The 20,664-nt window shown below is 39.9% G+C and overlaps 1 protein-coding gene across 3 annotated transcripts in view; it reads right to left on the bottom strand.

Annotated features, from left to right (window-relative positions):
* The window catches only part of EMB2816 (Small nuclear ribonucleoprotein family protein), a 331,892-nt gene that overhangs the window by 12,016 nt on the left and 299,212 nt on the right, over positions 1-20,664 (bottom strand). The window contains exon 5 of one of the 3 annotated variants that reach the window (XM_089416428.1): positions 18,341-18,393. The exons of the other annotated variants lie outside the window; for them this stretch is intronic. Coding sequence (XP_089272554.1) covers positions 18,341-18,393 — 53 coding nt within the window. The remainder of the gene's footprint in view (positions 1-18,340; positions 18,394-20,664) is intronic. 3 annotated transcript variants of the gene reach the window in all.

Here is a 20,664-nt window from a genome sequence, read left to right as displayed (position 1 = left end):
CTGCAATTTTGCATTGTATGGTATGGTTGTACCAACGTGAAGACAACCACCAAATCAGCTTCATTTAAGCCCCTTCCACCTTCGCTTTTCATGCCAGCTAAACAATCATGAAACAACTCCTTGAATTGAGCTTGATTCACATCAATATATACCGAACTGTATATTGTCCAGGAGCAGCGAAAATGTTACAGTCAGCTTCGAATTGCGGAAGCACGTGCGAGGGGAAGAGAGGCTGTTCTAGCCCTTCATATCCTTCAATCTTCAAGAGACAAGATCTGCCTTATAGATTAAGGCTAGATCTATCATTAAACCCAACCAATATACCTTCGTTATGATGCTCTAGCTCAGAAACCAGACCTCCGCACGAGTGAAGACAATCTCGGGTGAGGGAACAGAGTTCTTCTTGTTGGTGCTCTCATTCGTTGTCTCGTCTTCCCTTGATCTAGATGCGAGAATGAGAGATCATATCTTGTGTTTCAAGGTAAGATCATAGTGGCCTATTTATGGGCTTGTATCCCCTTCTCCAAACCGACGTGATCCCTTCTCTTAGGCTGATATTCCAAGCGGATACCATTTCTTTTGATTTCGGTGGGCATGAATTCGGTGGGTACATTTCGGTGGTTTTCATTTGATGATCTGGAAGGACTCTTTGCCAATTAATAACTTTACAAGTATAACAACTCATGGTTGTCTTTCAAACTTCAAAACAAACATTTGAGCATGAAACCCATGCTCAAATAATAATACAAAAATTACATTGTTACATCATTTGTCATAATGAAGACCGAACCTAGTTACACTATTTTCAAAACTTAGAGGGCCCTACGACATCCATAGATTATTATTTGACCTCTTGAGAGGCTTATTCTTTCATTTGTGAGCTAGTTTGGTAGGCTTGTCACCAAAAGTTAGATTATTAGAACATTAACTTATTTTTGGGGCTTATGTAGGCCAATGAGGCTAATTCAAACTCCTCATTAGTGTATAAATACAAGTGAGATGAGTTCATTTGCTCATCATCACTTTGGATTGGATCTCCTCTCTCTTGAGAATTTTGGCACTTTTTCTTGAAGCATGAATTGGAGCTTTATGGATGAATTTTGATGTGTGGATTTGGTTTATCTTGTCTTGGAGCTTCCCTATTGTCAAATTGTGGATGGTTGGATATGCTCTATTACATGTAAGTACATTCTTTTAATGCTATTCTTGTTCTACTTTGTCATATACATGGTACTGGGATTTTCGCTATTTTTAGGGCTAATTGTTGCATGCATTCACTGCTTAAATTGTGGAATTTTGTCTCTATATAGCATCTCTCAATGTATGAGCCATGTAATGTGAATGAAATCTCCTAGGGGTAATTCTATCAACAAATTTATCTTGATAAGCCATCACCTTTTGCACATCGAAGTATAAAAGCTGCAAGATTTGCTTCTCTTTGACCTAGAAGGCTAGCAAAGTGGTCTTGAGGCCTCCTTGACCAAGAACCAAAGATCCTCACTCATATTTATCATAGACTCCATTCTCCCAAGACTAAGGCACTAATCTACCAAGAGGTGGTCACCTAAAATCATACATTTTTCACCTTTTCCTAGGTCTAGCCAAGTTGGGTCACCTAGGGCATCATTTTCCCGACAAACTATCCCTCCAAAAAGTTCGATCTCCTAGCCACTTTTGCACTGGTGTCTCCTCAAGGCCTCCTCCAATTTTGAAATTTGAAGCCATTCCGACGGTGGAGTTGTGAGAAAAGCCAAGCCCTAGCTCCGAGATCAAACTTTGTCCTAGTATCCCCAAGGCTAGTGCCTCATAAAATCAATTCAACACCTTCAAGTGAAAATTCTTTCTTTGATCCTTTCCCCCACCTTGTCTAGGGTAAGAACATCATTGATTGCCATACTCTTTCCTCCTATCCTAGACTGGGTCCACTTGGTCCTGTGTGGTCCTGTTCCTTTGAAAAGACAATTCTTCAAGAACCATCCAGGATACCAATTTCAATAAGGATTTTAGGGATTGGGAAACTCTTTCATGAATCATATCCCCTAAACCTAACCCTCAAATCCTCTCATTCCTCTCTTAGAAGTCATTGTACCTTGCTTAGAAAGCAAGCAAGCTCTATCGTTCAACCTCTTCTGGAAGGGAATCATTTTGGCCACAACACATCCATTAATTTATTTATACTTCATTGGTGCCTCCATAATATACCAGGTCTCCTCCCATCGGTAAAAGTCCGTAAATAGTAGGGAGCTTTAGTTGAGGTGACACTGGGCTAAGTCTCCATTTGTTGCCCTTGGTCTAGCATTTTCCCTTTAGGGATCCCCTTTAGGTCCCCTACTAGTTTGAGCAGTAACATTTTGGCGTCGTTGCTAGGGAGGAAGCAGGTCTACCTCCCTAGTGAATCATTGAGGAATTGATTCATTGACGACATTTATAAAACATTCCTCTGGCAACTCCACTCATTGTCCAATCCCCTAGTTTACTTGAAGGCGACAACATTCTTCCTTTAACTAGGGTTGCTACAAAAAGGGGAGAGTGAACTCCATCACCTGTTGGAACCGCTATTTTCCCTGAATTTGAGAAGGTCAGTGATCCATCTCCAAAGATGCCATCTAGTTCAAGCACTGACCCCGAAAAAGATCAACCCAAGATGACCAAGAGTGAAAGACACTTGGTTAGTATCTTTGCCCCTTTGAAATTGAGCAATGATTCCAAGCCACTCCCTAAAAAATATAACCGATGGTTACCCAAATTCAAAGGGGATGCTACTTGGACATGGTTTTACTGAAGAATTCTATTGGCAAATGTCCCCCAGAATGATCTTTGATGAAGATAGGTTCATGATGTTTTTTTCCTTATCACTTGAGATACGAGCAAGATATTGGTACCTTAGCCTTCCCCCTACATGCATACAAGACTCCGATGAATTTCAAGACCTATTCATGAAGATGTGGTCATGCAATGCCCAAGGGACCTTCAACATTGAAAAATTCTACCAAATAACTAAGGGAAGGGAGGATGTGCGAGAGTTCATTCAAAAGTTTGATAGGGTAGTCAAAGATATACCTGATCATTTGAAGCCATCTGAAGCCAACATCCTTGATAAATTCATAAAGGCGATGGGTGGCCACCTCACCTATGTGTTAAGGGATAAGAAACCTTCCACTTTGGCCAGGCTAAAGAAATGGCAATGGAAGTTGAAGAAAACATATGAATCTTAAACATTGATATCAGTGACCACCCTAGAGCTAAAGCTGAAATCAAGAAGGAGAAGTCCAAAGATCAACATGAGGAAACTCTCCTTTCCATTCTCAAAAGGATGGAAAATTTCACTAAAGAAGCCAATGCATGTGATAGTGTTATCATGAACAAAATCACCGCCTTAGAAAGGGCCCAAAAATCAAGTTACATCCTTAAAGGAAAGCCTTTTCCCAAAAAGCAAAGTGAAGAAGATAAGCCAAGCTCTTCTCAAATCTCAAACACTTTGGCTCCAACTAATGCCGTTCAGCCAGATTTTTCATTTGGGGATGAGGAAAGTGAGAGGGAGGAAAGTGAGGATGAACAAACTGATGAGCAAGCCAACCTTGTGGAATCTGACATCTTCAACATTTTGCTGGGGGGATCATACACACATCCTCCCATTAGTGAGGTCATCCTTAAAGAAGAAAAGAAAGAATCCATTCTCAACTCCGATAGCCAAGGAAGATTCAAAGGGATCCAATATTCCTGAAAGGAAAAAGGCAAAGACCCCTCACCTCCTAAGGAACCACCTAAGGAAGATCCATCACCTAAGAAAGCCCCTCTCAAAGAATCCATCCCCAAAATTCCTCCCAAGAAGAATCCCCCAACAAAGGCCAATCCGAAAAAGGATCCTTTTAGGCATTCATATGGGATAATTTTGTAACGTCATAAAACTAAGAGCAATAACTAATACTAGTATCAATAATTAAGAGAATTCTGTTGAATTTTGTAGCTATGGTCGGTCTTCATAATTCATATTTAGCCCTCAAAAGTATATGATAAATGATAAACATAAATGTGATTTTCATGTCAGCTTCAAAGGAGGGAAAATTTGAATTTTCAAAAATAAAATTTTGGCTCAAAAAGATCAAGTCAGCTCTTCTAATGATCAAGTTGGCCTGACCCTATAGACACACCTCTTTGGGTTCATCCAATCACCATATATACCCGTTCGGCCTCATCACTTGAGATGCAATTCGGATCACTTTGTATCTTCTATTCACATGTGAAAATTCATTTAAGGCAGCAGACTGAAATTTTTCTGCACAGAACGATTTCTCCCCGAGACAGACCGAGATCTTTGAGGAAGGCCCAAATTTTCTGTGACAGAGTTGCTTGAAATTTCTGAGGCTACTTATCTGAGGCAGACCAAATTTCTGAGGCAGCGGGCCAAAATTTCAGGAGACCAAGATTTAAGGAGGCTAATATTGTCTATGGGTGACCAGGTTTGACCTGAATATGTTTGTGGTCAGTTTGACTTTGTTTTTGACTGAAAGATCAGATTGTATCTCCTAATGAATTGAATGATTTCTCTAAGAAATAGGTTGTTGGGTTTCCCCCATGTGGGTTTTCCCAAGGTAAATATGTGTGTCTCTTGTGTTTGGTCGTCTCTTTATGATCCTATTGTCATTTTTATTAATATGTTGAGATATTCTGTGTAATTTCTTAACGATGAATGTATATTTATAGAAGGATTAAATTATGAAATCATAATAAGTAATTATTAGATTAGAAGACCTTGAAATATCAACAATTTTAATTTTATTGTGACTATCTATCCTTTCAACCTAATTTATTTCTCAATATTTAAAATACTAAAAATTAGAAGTACAAGTTTATTCAAATATTTTAGATTTGTCTTTTGCACATTGTTTTCTCTAACCTCTATTTTCTTCTTCGCATTTTCCTGTAGATACTATTTCAAAGCAACAAGAAGTTGATTATAGTTATTAGCTTTACTCGTTGTTTGAAGCTCAATTATGGGGGCAGATTTTTTGGGATATTGGATCTGCAAATAATTGATTAAATCTAAAGATAGAGTACATCAACAAAAATTCCATTTTAGAGTTTCATTTTAGCTTTTTATTTCACAATTTAAGTGTCTATTTTTATAAACTTTTCAACATGGAAGGGCTTTGTTACCCACCACTTCGTGGGTAATATCCCCCAAGAGAAATTTTTCTCCATGATGAACCTCAATCGGCAGCTAGCAGCCCCTTGCAGCCTCCTACTAGCTCGTTGTGCAATTTCTCTACCACCTGAGCCAGCCATGTGGTCCCTCACCCACCTATATTGATCGTATGTTTGAAGGTGGGCCTCCCGAATTTAAAGGCATATCTTGTCATTTGGTGATTGAGTATTGGGTTTACTTATCATGGATACTTTTGGGTATCGATTGATGGGGGGATTTGGTGGAAAGGGTGGGCTTAGTTTGTGCTCTTGTCCCCTTGATCTCTTTTGGTTTCTACCCTTGGATCTTAGTCCTATGGGATCTCCTTTATTGACCATTTGGTTCTAGGGTGGTACTACTTGGGAAACCCCAACTTTGGGTGTGTGGTCCCGCTCATTTACCCGCATATATTATTCCCTTTCCACTCACTATACCCCATTCATCATTTCTCCCACCTAGGTCCACATTTCCATTTTGGGTCCACATAGGGCCAGCCTCCCTATCCCCTTGCCCCCACCTTGGGTCAGGCCTAGAATGATGCCCCAGAGGTTGAAGCAGTTAAAAGAAAAAGAAAAAAAGCATAATTGGCCACATTTAACAGGAAATTGTACCACAAAATGCAAAATATGGCCGGGACAAAATAATTAGCATGTGGGCAAAAGCCAATACATGAGCTCTACCCCAATCCATGGTCATCACCCTGGTTCCATAGGCCCTAGATGAGCCTCCTTTATCATTCAAGAACCCATGATTGTCCCAACCCCTGGAGGGCAATGAACTGCCCTACCTAAAAGGGGTAATCATTGTTATATCTTACACATCATGCTCTTGCCCTTTGAGCCCTGAGCAGTTAATTAAAGAAAATTCATAAAAGGAAAAAGGCATATAAAGAAGGGTGGAAAAATCAAGGTCGGGGCACCTCATGTACCATGATTTCTCCCTCCTACACATTACATACCCAGGTGTGGGCTTCCCCTTATCTAGCTACCCCTATGCCCCTAGGATTGCCCCTCTCATTCCCTACTCCATTCCACTTATTTATCACTTGCTACCCCCATTAGAGGGATGTACCTTGGACATACTATCCCATTTAAGGGATGAAACCACCTAATAAGGTATTTGGTTAACCCCCTTTGGAAGTTGGAGACACTAGCACATGCCAAAGCCCACTATGGAAGGGCATGCCATTATGAAGTGCCCACTTTGTTATTCATGATTTGTAAACTTTTTTACCTGATTATTTTAATGATTGGTTGTACTGGAAGCCTGGAAGCCTAGGGGACGCATTGGATCGTATGCAGGATTACAGGTGGTTTCCAATTGGGTTTGGTCTCCCTATACAGGATCCTAACCCCAGATGTCTACATTGGCACATATAGGGTGTGCATCGAGAGCCATTGGCCTCCACAACAACGGACATCACTCCACGGACCTTCATTGATGCTCAGAGACTACTAGCAATCCACTTTTGGGATGATAGTGATATTCTTGGTACATTATGCCCAGTAGGCCCCCACAAGAGCCCCACACACTTGGCAGGTGTCCCAGGACTTGTACGATGTCATGACAGCATTCATTCCACCACTCGACCCTTGCAAAGGATCTGCAGGCATCATTGATTCATTCATATCAGACCCACTAGGAGCACCACAAGTCTATTACTTGGAGAACAAGGGAGCACCCCCTTGTCCATCATATTCCGAGGAATTTATTCCTCAGTATGGAACTTCAGGACATTATTAGGCCTCTGGAGGGCCCCACGACATGCACATATTATTATTTGGCCCCTTGTGAGGCTTATTTATACACTTGTGAGCTAATTTGGTGGGCTTGTCACCGATAGGGGTTTTATTTGCACATTATTTTATCATTAGGGGCTAATGTAGGCCCATAGGCTAATTCGAACTCCTTAGGAGGCTATATATTGATATTAGATACATTCATTTGGATCATCACTTGACTTGGGATCTCTCTAATCATAGAGAACTTCGCATTTTTCCTTGGTGGATGTTTTTTGGAGATGGATGATTTTGACGCATTGATTTGAGCTGTTTTTTGTCTTGGAGCTTTGACTTACAAATGAAATGTTGGTTGGATATATTCTATAACGTTGTAAGTAAATTTTGATGTCATTATTCTTGCTGCATACTGCTAAAATTAGAGCTAGTTGCTACATAATTGAAATGTGGAATTAAGCATGTTTTAGCTAATTTAATGTATGGGCCAATGTTATATGAATGAAATGTCCTAGAGATTATTTGTCTCGATAAGCTTGCATCATTTGCTTTGAAGTATAAATGCTTGAAGGTCACTTTTCTTTTCTTTCTCTCAACATTGGATGAAGTTGATTTTCCAGGCCTCCTTGATCAAAAAACCAAGTTCTTACTCATCATCATCCTTGACTCCACATCCCCAAGTGAATTAGGCACTGATCCCTCAAAAATGGTGATCATTTTAACCCTCTTTTTACCCTTTCCCCTTTTTCCCTCGGTCTAGCCCCATTAGGTCACCTAGGGCATCAATTTCCCGGGAATTGACCCACGGGAAAAAATTGATCTCCTACGAGTTACTGCACTGGTGGATCCCCTTCCTCTCCTCCAAATCTGAGGCAATTCTAATGGTGGAATCTCCGAGAATCCCAAGCCTTAGCTCTAGGACCAAATTTTTCCTAGGCATCCCCAAGGCTAGACCTCAACAGGATCAATTCAACCTTTTGAAGTAAATATTCCTGTTTGGTCCTTTCCTTTTACCTTGTCCAGGATAGGAACATCATTGGTTGCTACTTTTCGTCCCAAACCTGGATTGGGTCCACTTGGCCCCGTGTGGTCCCACTTCTCAATAAAGATTATTTGTCAAGGACCGTTTGGGAGTCCAAGTTTCCCAAGCATTATAGGGATTGACAACCTCGTCTATAAGCCTATTCCTTCTCCCTCAACCCTCCAATCCTCACCCCTTACCCCTAGAGGACCAAGTCCCTTGCTTAAAGAGCAAGCAAGTTCCATTCTTCACTCCATCCTTGGGAAAGGGATTCCAGGGTCACTCTCCACCTAGCCATTGACATATACTTTACAAGTGATCCCTACACTACCGGGTCTTCTCCCATCGGTGAAAGTTCGTAAAGAGCAGGGAGACTTAGTTGTGGTGACAGTGGGCTAAGCCTCTACCGTTTCCCTTAAACTAGAAATTGCCCTCTTAGGAACCCCTTTTAGGCCCCCTGCTAGTTTGAGTGGTAACATTTCTGGCGTCGTTGTCAAGGACATGAAACGTGAGTTTTGTTCCCCATACAACATAGTGACATATCATTACTGGAAACTCCATTGGAAGAACGAAATCCTAGTTCTTCGTTGAACCTTAAAGTCAATGCTTGTTGGGTGAAGCAAGCATTTTTCTAGGCATATTTAATTTCACCTTGGCGACTCCTACATATGTTTCATGTATACCTCAAATAGGTTGTCATTCTTTCGTAAATTTCCCGATTTGGACATTGCTAGCATCCTTAGACATCCTAATCATGTCGCGGGAAGGATGGTACGTGGCATGCCCGTGTTGGAGGGTGATTCATTCTCTGCAATTGACCACATAAAAGATTTAATGCACATGCTTCAAGAGAGAAGGTTGTCCACCAAGATGTCCTCATGTTATTGTTCATGGGATCTCTCGGTGGTCATCATCAAAACATTGAGAGTCTAGGCAATGAGCAAGAAGATGAGTCCTCCTTGGGTCCACTTGATGAAAATCATGATTTTGAGGACACATGTGCGGAAGGGTGAGTCCTTGGAAAGTGAAACTCAGACCAACCCTACCTTGCTCAAGGATATTACTCCCGATGAATCCTCTTTTGAAAACCTTGAGAGAGAGGATCCCATTAGCCCCTTGAAAGATGACATTGAAGATTATTTCTACATTGAAAAGGAGAAATAGGAAATTGTTGGTCCTCAATTTGATTGTGACCATTTACGACACGACAAGGAGGATGAGGATGAGATTGGTTTTCCCTTCCCCTCCAGCATGACTTATGATGATATACCCATTGATACCCTTGGGAAGGAGAATCTTCATTTTCCCTTACGTAAAGAGGGGCAATTGGAAGTGATCAATTTTCCTTTTAACTAAGCAAATTGATAAGGCTCCCACTTCTCCTAAATATGATTCTATGTTCAAATCACTTGAGCCTTTAGATTATGATTTTGGGAAAGCACAACCCGTTGAATGCAATATTTCTTTGTCCCTTTTTCCTATTGATCATCATCTTGAGTCTTCAAGTGATTCCCTCACCCCTAGTAATATGATGTCAGGTAACTGTGAGCCCTTCCCCCCCGCCTGAGTATAGTGTCAAGGAAAATCCCTTCATCGATTATATGTTTCCTCCTTGGACGCACCCTCAAGGTTTTGATCACTCCATGGTCTCCGCTCTCCAATGTAATCATCATGTGCAACCTACTTATGTTCCTCCATCTTCTTGACCTCCCTTTCCCACTAATAATAACCCAATGAAGGTCATAAACCATGACATAAATAATAAGGACAATGGTGGAAGTGATGTGCCAGAGGTTGCCATCCATCAAAATTTTACGAGCTTGGTTGTTGACATCTCTATACTTTGGTTGCAAGAGAAGATCTCACGGACTAAATCACATCCTTTTCTCACCTCTTCTCACATAATCATCCATGTGTGGGCATCATATGTTCCCACCCCCTACCCGCAGCATCCTCCATGTGTTTGGGTTTGCATTCGCTTTGAGATTTGCTACATGAGCAGTCATACTGGCAGGCATATGTATATTGATATGATGATGTGTTGGTTGCATTGGTTTTATGATTACACTTAGCATTGGCATTGTCACATGCATGTTAGAGTAGGATGCATTGCATGATGATTTTTGCATTAGAACTAACTGCATATGATGTTTCTCATGATAGATTAGATTACATATAGGTAACAAAAAAAACAAAAAAAATCCATATTTCATTTCTTGTTGGTTTATGGGCTAACATTAAGCATGGGTGATCATAAGACACCGTGAAAAACATGTTACCCCATGGCTTTGATCTTTAACATGTGCAAATAACAGGTCTACGTTGACCAAGAGATTGTTGGAGTTCTCGTGACCTCCCGTTCGAGCAACCTCATCCACTTCTTCGAGAGATCACATCCCAGTTGGAGCCAGATGTTACCCACCACTTCGTGGGTGATATCCTTGGAGAATTTTTCTCCATGATGAACCTCAGTCGGCAGCTCCTTACAAGCTCCTACTAGCTTGTTGTGCCATTTCTCTGCCACTTGAACTAGCCATGTGGTCCCTCACCCACCTGTATTGTTCGTATGTTTGAAGGTGGACCTCCCAAATCTAAAGGTATATCTTGTCATTTGGTAATTGAGTATTGGGTTTACTTATCATGGACACTTCTGGGTATGGATTGATGGGGGGATTTGGTAGAAAGGGTGGGCTTAGTTTGTGCTCTTTTCCCCTTGATCTCTTTTGGTTGCTACCCTTGGATCTTAGTCCCGAGGGATCTCCTTTATTGACCATTTAGTTCTAGGGTGGTACTACTTGGGAAACCCTGACTTTGGATGCATGATCCTGCTCCTTTACTCACATATATTATTCCCTTTCCACTCACTATACCCCATTCATCATTTCTCCCACCTGGGTTCACATAGGGCCAGCCTCCCTATCCCATTTTGGGTCAACATATGGTCAGCCTCCCTATCCACTTTTGGGATGATGGTGATATGCTTGGTTCATTATGCCCCATGGGCCCCCACAGAAGCCCCACACCTTTGGCAAGTGTCCCAGGACTTGTACGATGTCATGACAGCATTCATTCCACCACTCGGACCCTTGCAGAGGATCTACAAGCATCCCTGATTCATATGGAGACCCATGGGGTCATTTATGTGCCCTCAAACCCACTCGGAGCATCATAGGTCTACTACTTGGAGAACAAGGGGCCACTCCCTTGTCCATCATATTCCGAGGAATTTATTCCTCAATATGGCACTTCGGGACATTATTAGGCCTTTAGAGGGCCCCACGACATGTACATATTATTATTTGGCCCCTTGTGAGGCTTATTTTTACACTTGTGAGCTAGTTTGGTGGGCTTATCACCAATAGGGGTTTCATTTGCACATTATTTTATCATTAGGGGCTAATGTAGGCCTATAAGCTAATTCGAACTCCTTAGGAGGCTATATATTGATGTTAGAATCTCAATGTTGCACGAAGTGGGGACGAAATGGGGACGTCTTTTGGAAGCGAGGACGCGGAAGTGTCATTTTCCAAAAATCTAGGAAGCGAAGCATCTCGGAAGCATGTACTATATATATATATATATATATATATATATATATATATATATATTGCATTTATATTCAAAACAAACATCCCAAATACCAAATTAGTTGTAGAAGACATGAAAACATGCATATTTTTACATAAATCAAGACAAATATGGCAACCATGATTCCATTGTACATCAATGATTAATTATTCGAGCATCAACCATCTATATTCTAGCAATTACAAACATACATCAAATTTTTAAGCATATTATAAAACATAAAACATAGAGCATATTATCTAGCAAGTGAGCAACCGACAACATTTATCATGTCTAAAATTCAATTAATAATGTTTACAAAATAGGTCACTTGGTCACCGCCAAGACAAAAAGGTTCAAGTTCACACCAAGTTTGCAAGTTTAATGATTAATCTATGAAAAAAGTAGTAAATTGTGAATATATCTACTGATCTCTCCTCCTTCCACCATGAAGAGAACATGGCAGTGGGCCTCCACGTGGTGGCAATGAAGAAGGTTCCTATGGAAGTTGTGGGAGTGGTATTGAAACTGATGAAGACGAAGCCTCTGTTGTTGGTGTTGAACCATGGAACGTGGGAACCAAGGGACCAAATGGGGCTGGCATCTCAACTCGAACATCATCATCCTGGAATCGCTCAAAAAATTCGTACCTAAAAAAGCCACTAGTTAACAAAAAAAATAAAAATAGGAATTAGAGAAATGCTTTATAAGCAAAATTCATACCACGATGACATACCTGGATAAGAGCATCCTCTAATTGCTCAAACTGCAACACTCCATCCTCCAAATTGGGCTCCTCTGGATTCCTGTCCCAAACCTTAAGGTCTTTATTAGTCTTTGCATCATCACAGTAATGGGACAACAATCGCAAGTTGTAATGAACATAAACCAAGCTCTTTGCCCAGTCTAAACTCAACCTGTTCCTTTTAACACTGTGGATAAAATAATAAGAGCTCCAACACCTCTCTGCAGAAGAAGTGTTTACCACCTGTGATAGCACCCGCAATGCCAAAGTCTGTAGAAGCGGAGTAGCACCTCCATGCATGTTCCACCACTCAAGAGAAGAAAAAGCCTCTCGATCAGTGTTGCACGAAGCGCCCCCCCCCCCCCGGTTCCAAGCCCCGAAGCGCGTCCCGTACGGAAGCGCCTAGGAAGCTTGGTCGGAAGCGCGCTTCCGGATTTTTTAGCCGCTTCCTGGAAATTTGGAAGCGCTGGCGCTTCCGAAGCGCCGAAGCGCGCTTCGTACGGCGCTTCCCAGACGCTTCCCAGACGCTTCCGTACGCTTCCAGAAAAGCTTCCGGAAAAGCATTTAGAAAATCGTTTTTTTTTCAATTTTTTTTTAAATTTTAGGTGAGTTTGCTTGTTGGGGGTGGGTCCACCTTGGGTTAGGGTGACAAATGAAAGCAAAAAAAAATATAAATATAGCAGATGCTCCCTCATGGTAATGTTAAATTCTTAAAGTAAAAGTGACATTCTCCTTTATTTTCATTTTCATCATTTTACTTAAATTTTTAACATTACCATGAAATGACTCAGAATGTTTGAGAGTGGTTCCAGCCTCATTGGACTTCATATGGAGAAAATAGAATTTCATATCCTATTCAAAATTCAACAGACTTAACAGTTTTCAGGTATTCAGGATCAATGGGATTGTGGCATTTCATTAGATTATATCAAGTATGAAGGTATGCGATTAGCATTTAATCAAGAGCACCAAGCCCTATATGTACCCTGGTGTTGGTGGTGTTAATTGTTGAACTCCTTTGTCACGCGGCACGCCCTTAGCAAAAAATTACCTTTCAATCAAGTCAAAATCATCGATCAAACATGTTAAGCTTTTTCTACCATATTTTAAGTCTTGAATTAGGTAGTTTGATCAAAATTGGGCAATGTTGACTAATATCCCTAGACAATCGAGGTAGAGGCAAAGGCTAGACAAGAGGAGAAGAATCTAGATTCTAGATCATTAATGTACAATGGATGTTATATCTATCTTGATTTATGCAAAAATATGCATGTTTTCATGTCTTCTACAATTAATTTGGTATTTGGGATGTTTGTTTTGAGTATAAATGCAAAAAAATATAAAAAATATATATATATATAGCAGACGCTTCCGCGGACGCTTCGCTTCCTAGATTTTTGGAAAATGACGCTTCGGCGTCCCCGCTTCCAAAAAACGCTTCCGCTTCACTCCCGCTTCGTGCAACATTGCTCTCGATCTCTAATTGCATGTATTCTCCCAAATGGACCAGTGCTAAGTGTATAGTTGCTCAACTGTCTCCGTACCATGGTAGCCTCCTCCTCATCAGGGACTAATTTACTCAATGCAATCATATATTTTTTGTGAACATCTTGATCTTGGTGTGGTTTTCTCCTGCTCCCCCCCAGGTGTTGGTGTTGAAAGCCATGATGGATGATAGTATTCAGGTGTCAAAACATATGCTAATGCATGCAACGGAACATTTAGCATTTCCCATCGGTTTTCCATCTCTGCACAAATATAATCGTACAACGTGATATCTCTAGGCTCAACAATGTCTTTAATCTACCCCAACATGCTATCCATTTCCTCATACACCTCCCCAATTATTGGTCGATCTAAATCTCCAAACTTGATCATGTAATAAATTGATTTGGTGAGTTGCAAAACATATTTAACCTGTGACCAAAAGTACATGTCAAGAATAGTGTCCTTGGCTACATTATCACCATCTCTATCAGTGTTAATTTCCTCCCATGATTCAGCAGTCACCATATTAGTTAAAGCTTGTCTCGCCTTCACTAGCCGCCTAAAGGTGAGGTAATAACTGGAAAATCTTGTTTTTGCAAGTTTAAGCAACTACAACTTGGAGTAAGTGCCATAGAAGTAGTTTACCCTTGTATGCCCTGTGATAAACTTAATGAGTTGCTTCCCTCTCCTATAAAGCTCATTAATGCACCCACATTTTTTATGCATCAAAAGGTTCAATGTGTGAACCAGGCACCGAGACCAAAAGATGTGTCGATGAGTACGCTCAATAACTTTTCCTACTACCATACAATTTGTTGCACTATTTGTGATCACTTGAACCACATTATTCGGACCAACATCTCTGATTGATTGCAATAGGAGATCTGTAATGTTTTGGGAAGATGCACTGATCAAGGAGTCATGACATGTAATAAATATTGCACCACTAGCAGAAACACCAAGAACATTTATCAAATGTTGGTTTCTAATATTCGTCCACCCATCTGATACAATGGATACCCCACAATCTACCCACTCATTTGTAAAATGTGTCAAAGCTCTTTGAACCTTTGCTTTTTCTCTTTCTAATAACATTGTTCTAGCTTTCTCATAGTTGGGGGACTTGTATCCTTTTGGGGCTTCATTGATGGCCCTTACCATTTCATGGCAATAGGGAAAGCAAAGCACATTGAATGGTACACCGCAAGCACAAATAAATCAGACTATCTTTCCATCCAAATCATCCCTTCCAGCAACATTCAAGAAATCCCCTATTGTTCTTTTACCTCCAAAGCTTGTAGAAGTACCATGAGGAGATGAGCTACCAAATCTAGAGGTTGCACTTGATTCATAATGAGTTTTCTGTTTCTTTCTTTTTTGGTGCAACCTCCTCTATTTGGATGTATTTTTTTCTTTGTTCAGCTGAAATGTTTGGGCAAATTTGTATCCCCACAACACCCTTTTTATCAACATTGACCATCACCCCACAAGATGCCTCCTCACACCAGTATATGAACCACTAAATGGTTTTCCTCCATGACAACCATGAGGGCACAAAAATTTGTAGCTTTCACCACCCTTTCCCCCTTCAATTTTGGTCACATAGTTCCACAAGGGTGTTAATGCAGCTTTCCCCTCTAGTGTTTCAGTATTCCCTTCAAGTTCATCCCCTTCCTCTTCAAACCCTTCCTCCTCATCATACATTGGGTCACTCATAGGGGGACCACTATCCTCTTGTTCTTCTTCCCTTCTATTCCTACTCCCTCTTGCCATCATTAAAACCAAAAGTGGAATGATACATAGAAGCCAAAAGAACATTATCTTGGAATATGGATATAGGTGGTGGACAACTTGCAATTAAATGAGCAAGTAGAAAGAATGGGAAAGAGTAGGAAAGGGAGGAGAAAAATACAAAAAACAATGACAAAAAAATGAGGGAGTTTGGGGTTTGCACTTACCTCTTTAGCTCTTGTAGATGGAAGCCCTTCTTTACTCCAAGCTCCTCCTCCTTCTCCTAGCTCCTCCTCCTTCACTCCTCCAAGCTCTCCTCTCTTTCTCCTCTCTTCTCCAAGCTCTCATAAAATAAAAGTGAGAAAATGAGAGATGAAAGGGTCTTTAATCCCTTCACTCCTCACCCTAACCCAAGGTGGACCCACCCCCAACTAAGAAAAATAAAAATAAAATAAAAAAAGCGCCACTTTGTGGCCCGCGCGGTGGAAACACCCACTTGCCCGATGAAGCGATCGCGATCCGTACAGATCCAACCCGGAAATGTCGTGGATCGTAGGGCCGATCCATTGTATGAAACTCGTTTCGGAAAAACCAAAACATGGATCGGGTCGTATGGTTCTTAAATGGCAGGAACCGTATTTTTCAGCGTTTCGGGATTTTGATTCGGGGGGGGCATTTCCTACAACACTGTGTTAGATACTTTCCATTGGATCATCACTTGACTTGAGATCTCTCTAATCATAGGGAACTTCGCATTTTTCCTTGGTAAATATTTTTTGGAGATGGATGAATTTTGACGTATGGATTTGGGCTATTTTTTTCTTGGAGCTTTGTCTTGCAAAGGAAATGTTGGTTGGATATATTCTATAACGTTGTAAGTAAATTTTGATGTTATTCTTGTTGTTGCATACTGCTAAAATTAGGGCTAGTTGCTACATAATTGAAATGTGGAATTAAGCATGTTTTAGCTAATGTAATGTATGGGCCAATGTTATGTGAACAAAATGTCCTAGAGATTATTTGTCTTGATAAGCTTGCATCATTTGCTTTGAAGTATAAATGCTTGAAGTTAACTTTTCATTTCTATCTCTCAACATTGGATGAATCTGACTTTCCGGGCCTCCTTGATCAAGAAACCAAGTTCTTACTCATCATCATCCTTGACTCCATATCCCCAAGTGAATTAAGCACTGATCCTTCAAAAAGGGTGATCATTTTAACCCTCTTTTTACCCTTTTCCCCTTTTTCCCTAGGTCTAGCCCCATTAGGTCACCTAGGGCATCAATTTCCCGGGAATTGACCCAAGGAAAAATTTTGATCTCCTACAGGTTACTGCGCTGGTCAATCCCCTCCCTCTCCTCCAAATTTGATTCTAGAAAACCCTTAAGCTTAGATTCTAGAAAACCCTACTAACACCACTGGACATTGCCAATACGATGATGAAAATCAACTGTAGAAGTAAAAAAAGGAAGACATCACATGCCAACAACAATAATTATGTATGAACTAGATAAACAACCCAGCCTTCCAAATGCAAAGTGGAAGATAATTGACCTTAGCATTCAACCACAGCAAAAGACACATCCATGTGGCTCCCAAGAAAGGCTCCGACAGTTCCTTATACAAATCTGGCATTTCCTAACCTATAATAGAGACATTAGTTTTCTTCAGAGAACTGAATTTCCCCACCTTTGCCCTGTAAGGTGGCCTGCTTTTTGCTCCCAGAAAGAGGTTGGTAAACTAGCAGTTAGAAACAGATTCTATTTCAAAACTATTCTAATATCAGACAGAAGGTGAATTGAATCATTAACTAGTTTGACCCATTTCCATGCCCCAACAAGATAAGATAAATTTATTAACATCCAACAAATCACCACAAGAGTAAGTCCGTGGGATGCATAAGTACAATCCAATGTAAGTACATTGTGGTCGTGGAAAAGAAACTCCTACCACTAATCTACTAAAAGAAAAATAGCTACAGACAAAAAAGTAGTAACCAGAATCAATAAAAATCAATGCCAATGTCAAACATAATATTATGATGACCAAACAGAACAAAACAGCTACCCATCTGAGCTAAGCATGGAAGCATCACAAAGTGCATCAAAGCTAGAAGCAGAGTCAGGGGAGATGAAGAAGGCAATGCCCCAAAAGAAGCATGAAACATGGAGAAGAAGCCCGTACAGTCTGATAACCTCCTCCATCATGGACACTCACCTTCAGAGGGAACAAAGAGATGGCACAAAGTGTAAAATACAAATTACTCTCAGACTCTCATACAAGACCTGAATATAATACAATAATAATAATGACAGCATGCAATTGGATCTAAATTGACAGATAATGTTCAGATAACAGAATTAAATTTTGCCTGTATAAGTAAAGTCCTTTAATCCAATAAGAATTTACTTTCATATTCAGATGTTTCAGTGAACAGGATGGACATCTTCAGTTGGCCTTAAAACTGTTGCTTCAGTTCTCTAGAGTGGGACTGGAAGTATAAGAACCAATCTAAACAATTTTGTTATGAAAATGTAAATCAAGTAGACTGCGCAAAACATTTCATAGGTCAAGCAATTATAAGCAGCTTGGTCTCCTAAAATTTTATAAATCTGATTCTAGTGGTGAGGACTCCAAATATAAACAATTAAATTTTTGGTAATGGTTGCCTCAAATTGCGGCATGTTTAATAGCAACAACATAATTACAAGTATTCTTAAATGCAAGGTAGTCCAAACGTTCAAAGCAAGCATTTCAACCTAAAATCCTTATATCCAAGCATATTATAGTCACCATTGCCTCTGGTTATATATGAAATAGGAACAATATGTATACATATACTTGAGAAATAGAAGAAACAAACTTACAATAAGACCAAGAGGCCTCGTCTGATCAGTAGTTTTCAGAGGATCATCCTGATCTGCACCATAAGAAGGAATTAGTTCTAGCCAGCATGAAAAATCAACCTAGCTTACATCACATACAAGTTAGAATAAGCCCCATATCATGTTCAAAAAATCAGTTTCACTGCATTGACGACTAAACTAAAAGGAACTAAATGGATCATCTGCGGTCTTGTTACAGAATTATCCTTAAGGCACTCTGCAACTAAGTAACCATAGATATTAAGCTTGTAACACCCCTGCAATACAGATGAAAAAGATGTTTCACATGAAATATTAAAAGGTAAACAAGAAGTTCTGAAAGAAGATATCAGAAATGTTATCTTGAGCAGTAGGAGCAGTGTACAGCATTAGTAAGGGTTAACTAATTTTTAGAATAACCACATTTTCCGGTAGTCCATGGTTGACCAGCAAGGCACAAGACTACTTTTGAATAGGATGGTAAGGACTGACTGGGATATAGGGTGAGGCCATATGCATGCTATGGTTCCTCAAAGGAGCCCCTGTAAAAAGACAAATGAATATCAAAATATTCAACCTCGTGACCACATTTTTTACTCTACTGGACAATATAGACAAAAGAAAAAACATACTTTATTTAAAAAGTCCCTTCATTCAAAAAACTATCGATCCAAAGAACTGTTGTATCAATGGCTTTTGTATTAAAAATAATAAGGGTACCAAGGAGGTGTTTCCTAGTGCATTAGCCTTTTTTCCTAGGAAGACACTTTAATTACCTTTTTGGCATGTGACTTTATGGGTTATATTAAAGTCATGGTGAAAAAGTCACTTTATGTGGTACATGTACTAGGTACTTTATATTAATGTCACTTTATGTCTTAAAGTGACTTTATGAAAAAAAGTACTAAAATACCTTTTAATATTAAAGTTACTTTCTATTTTTAAGTTAACTTTATGTGGAGAAAAAGGTACAAGGTACAAAACATTAAAGTGGCCAGGGAGTTCATTAAATGAGGGAGACCACGCGAGAAAAGGCGGTCAAGTGAGGGAAATGATCTCCACCATTGATCTCATGGGCTGAGATCTAATCTCAGCCCTTGATCAATAGGGTTAGGGTTCTATCTAATGAGAGACAAAAAGGGAGAAAAGGCTATTGAGCTCATTCATTCTTCACATGAGCATTTTGGAGAAGAGAGGGAGCAAGGAGAAGAGGAAAACTGCTGAAAGAGAAGCGTTACAGCTGAGAACACTTGCTACAGCAGCCATGAGTTCCTAGGAGGCCGAATTCAAGCCCAAGGAAGGCCACGAGAATCTAGGAGGCAGCCAGAGCATTTCTGCACACAGTTCGAGGTATTAACAGAGGTCTGGTTGAGGAAATTTCGTGGCTGAGAGAAGCTACAGGCTGCATGCATTTCTAGGCAGCAGTCTACACAAATTTCGAGGCCTCTACTGTAGCATTCAGCTCAAATTTTGGGACAGAACAGAGAAGACAGGCAGGGCAGATTTCTAGGAGATCTGAGCATTTAATGAAGGTTGATTGGACCGAGTTTTAAGGCAGTCAGTGTGGGTGAAGCCCAAATTTTCAGAGAGAGAGAAAGTCAGTCTCAAGCTCGATTTTCCAGGCGACAAAGGCTCCGGTTCGAGTTCGAATTTGCCTTGATGTTTGGCGAACTGAAACAAATAAATTTGACATGCATTTAAGTTCGTGAACTTCGAGCATTGAGGATTTTACTTGTTAAACACAGTGACTTAGATCAAAATCATACAAATGCCAAAACTGTTGTTTGCTAGAATTGCATCCCTCTTTGATGAGTTCTAGTCTCAGAATCAAGATTATTTTGATAATGAAGAGAAAGAAGCAGCAAAGTCACAACTAGGTGAGAATTTATTTACTAGGTAGGAAAATCAAACATAGACATTTTTTTCGCTTGAACTGCTTAATAATGTGATGTTACTTTATCAATATGTGAAAGATAGTCTCTAAGAAGCATTGATATGGACAAATGATATACGACAAAAATTGGATACAATTTGTTCATTGAGCTACATAAATAATGTACTCATATGTACATTTATTGTTATCAGCAATTTATCACCAAGGGTCCAAAATTTAAATTATCAGCAATATCGAGGAAAATATCGGAAATTATCGGGAAACTTTAAAAAATACAAAAATAATCATTTTTTTCAATTTTTTAACTTCTAAAACAACATCAACATCAAACAAACACATTGCTACATGAATAGATCGATATATAAGATGTCAACTGATACATCAAATATCACTGTTGAAATATGATATTTGTCCCGAGTCATAAGAATTAATA

This window comes from Pinus tabuliformis, chromosome 3_2 (genome assembly GCF_031772625.1).
Source record: "Pinus tabuliformis cultivar Carrire ecotype Pingquan chromosome 3_2, CPIR1, whole genome shotgun sequence".
Lineage (NCBI taxonomy): Eukaryota > Viridiplantae > Streptophyta > Pinopsida > Pinales > Pinaceae > Pinus > Pinus tabuliformis.
Note: the sequence above shows the minus strand (reverse complement) of the source record. Positions and strands in the feature narration are given on the sequence as shown.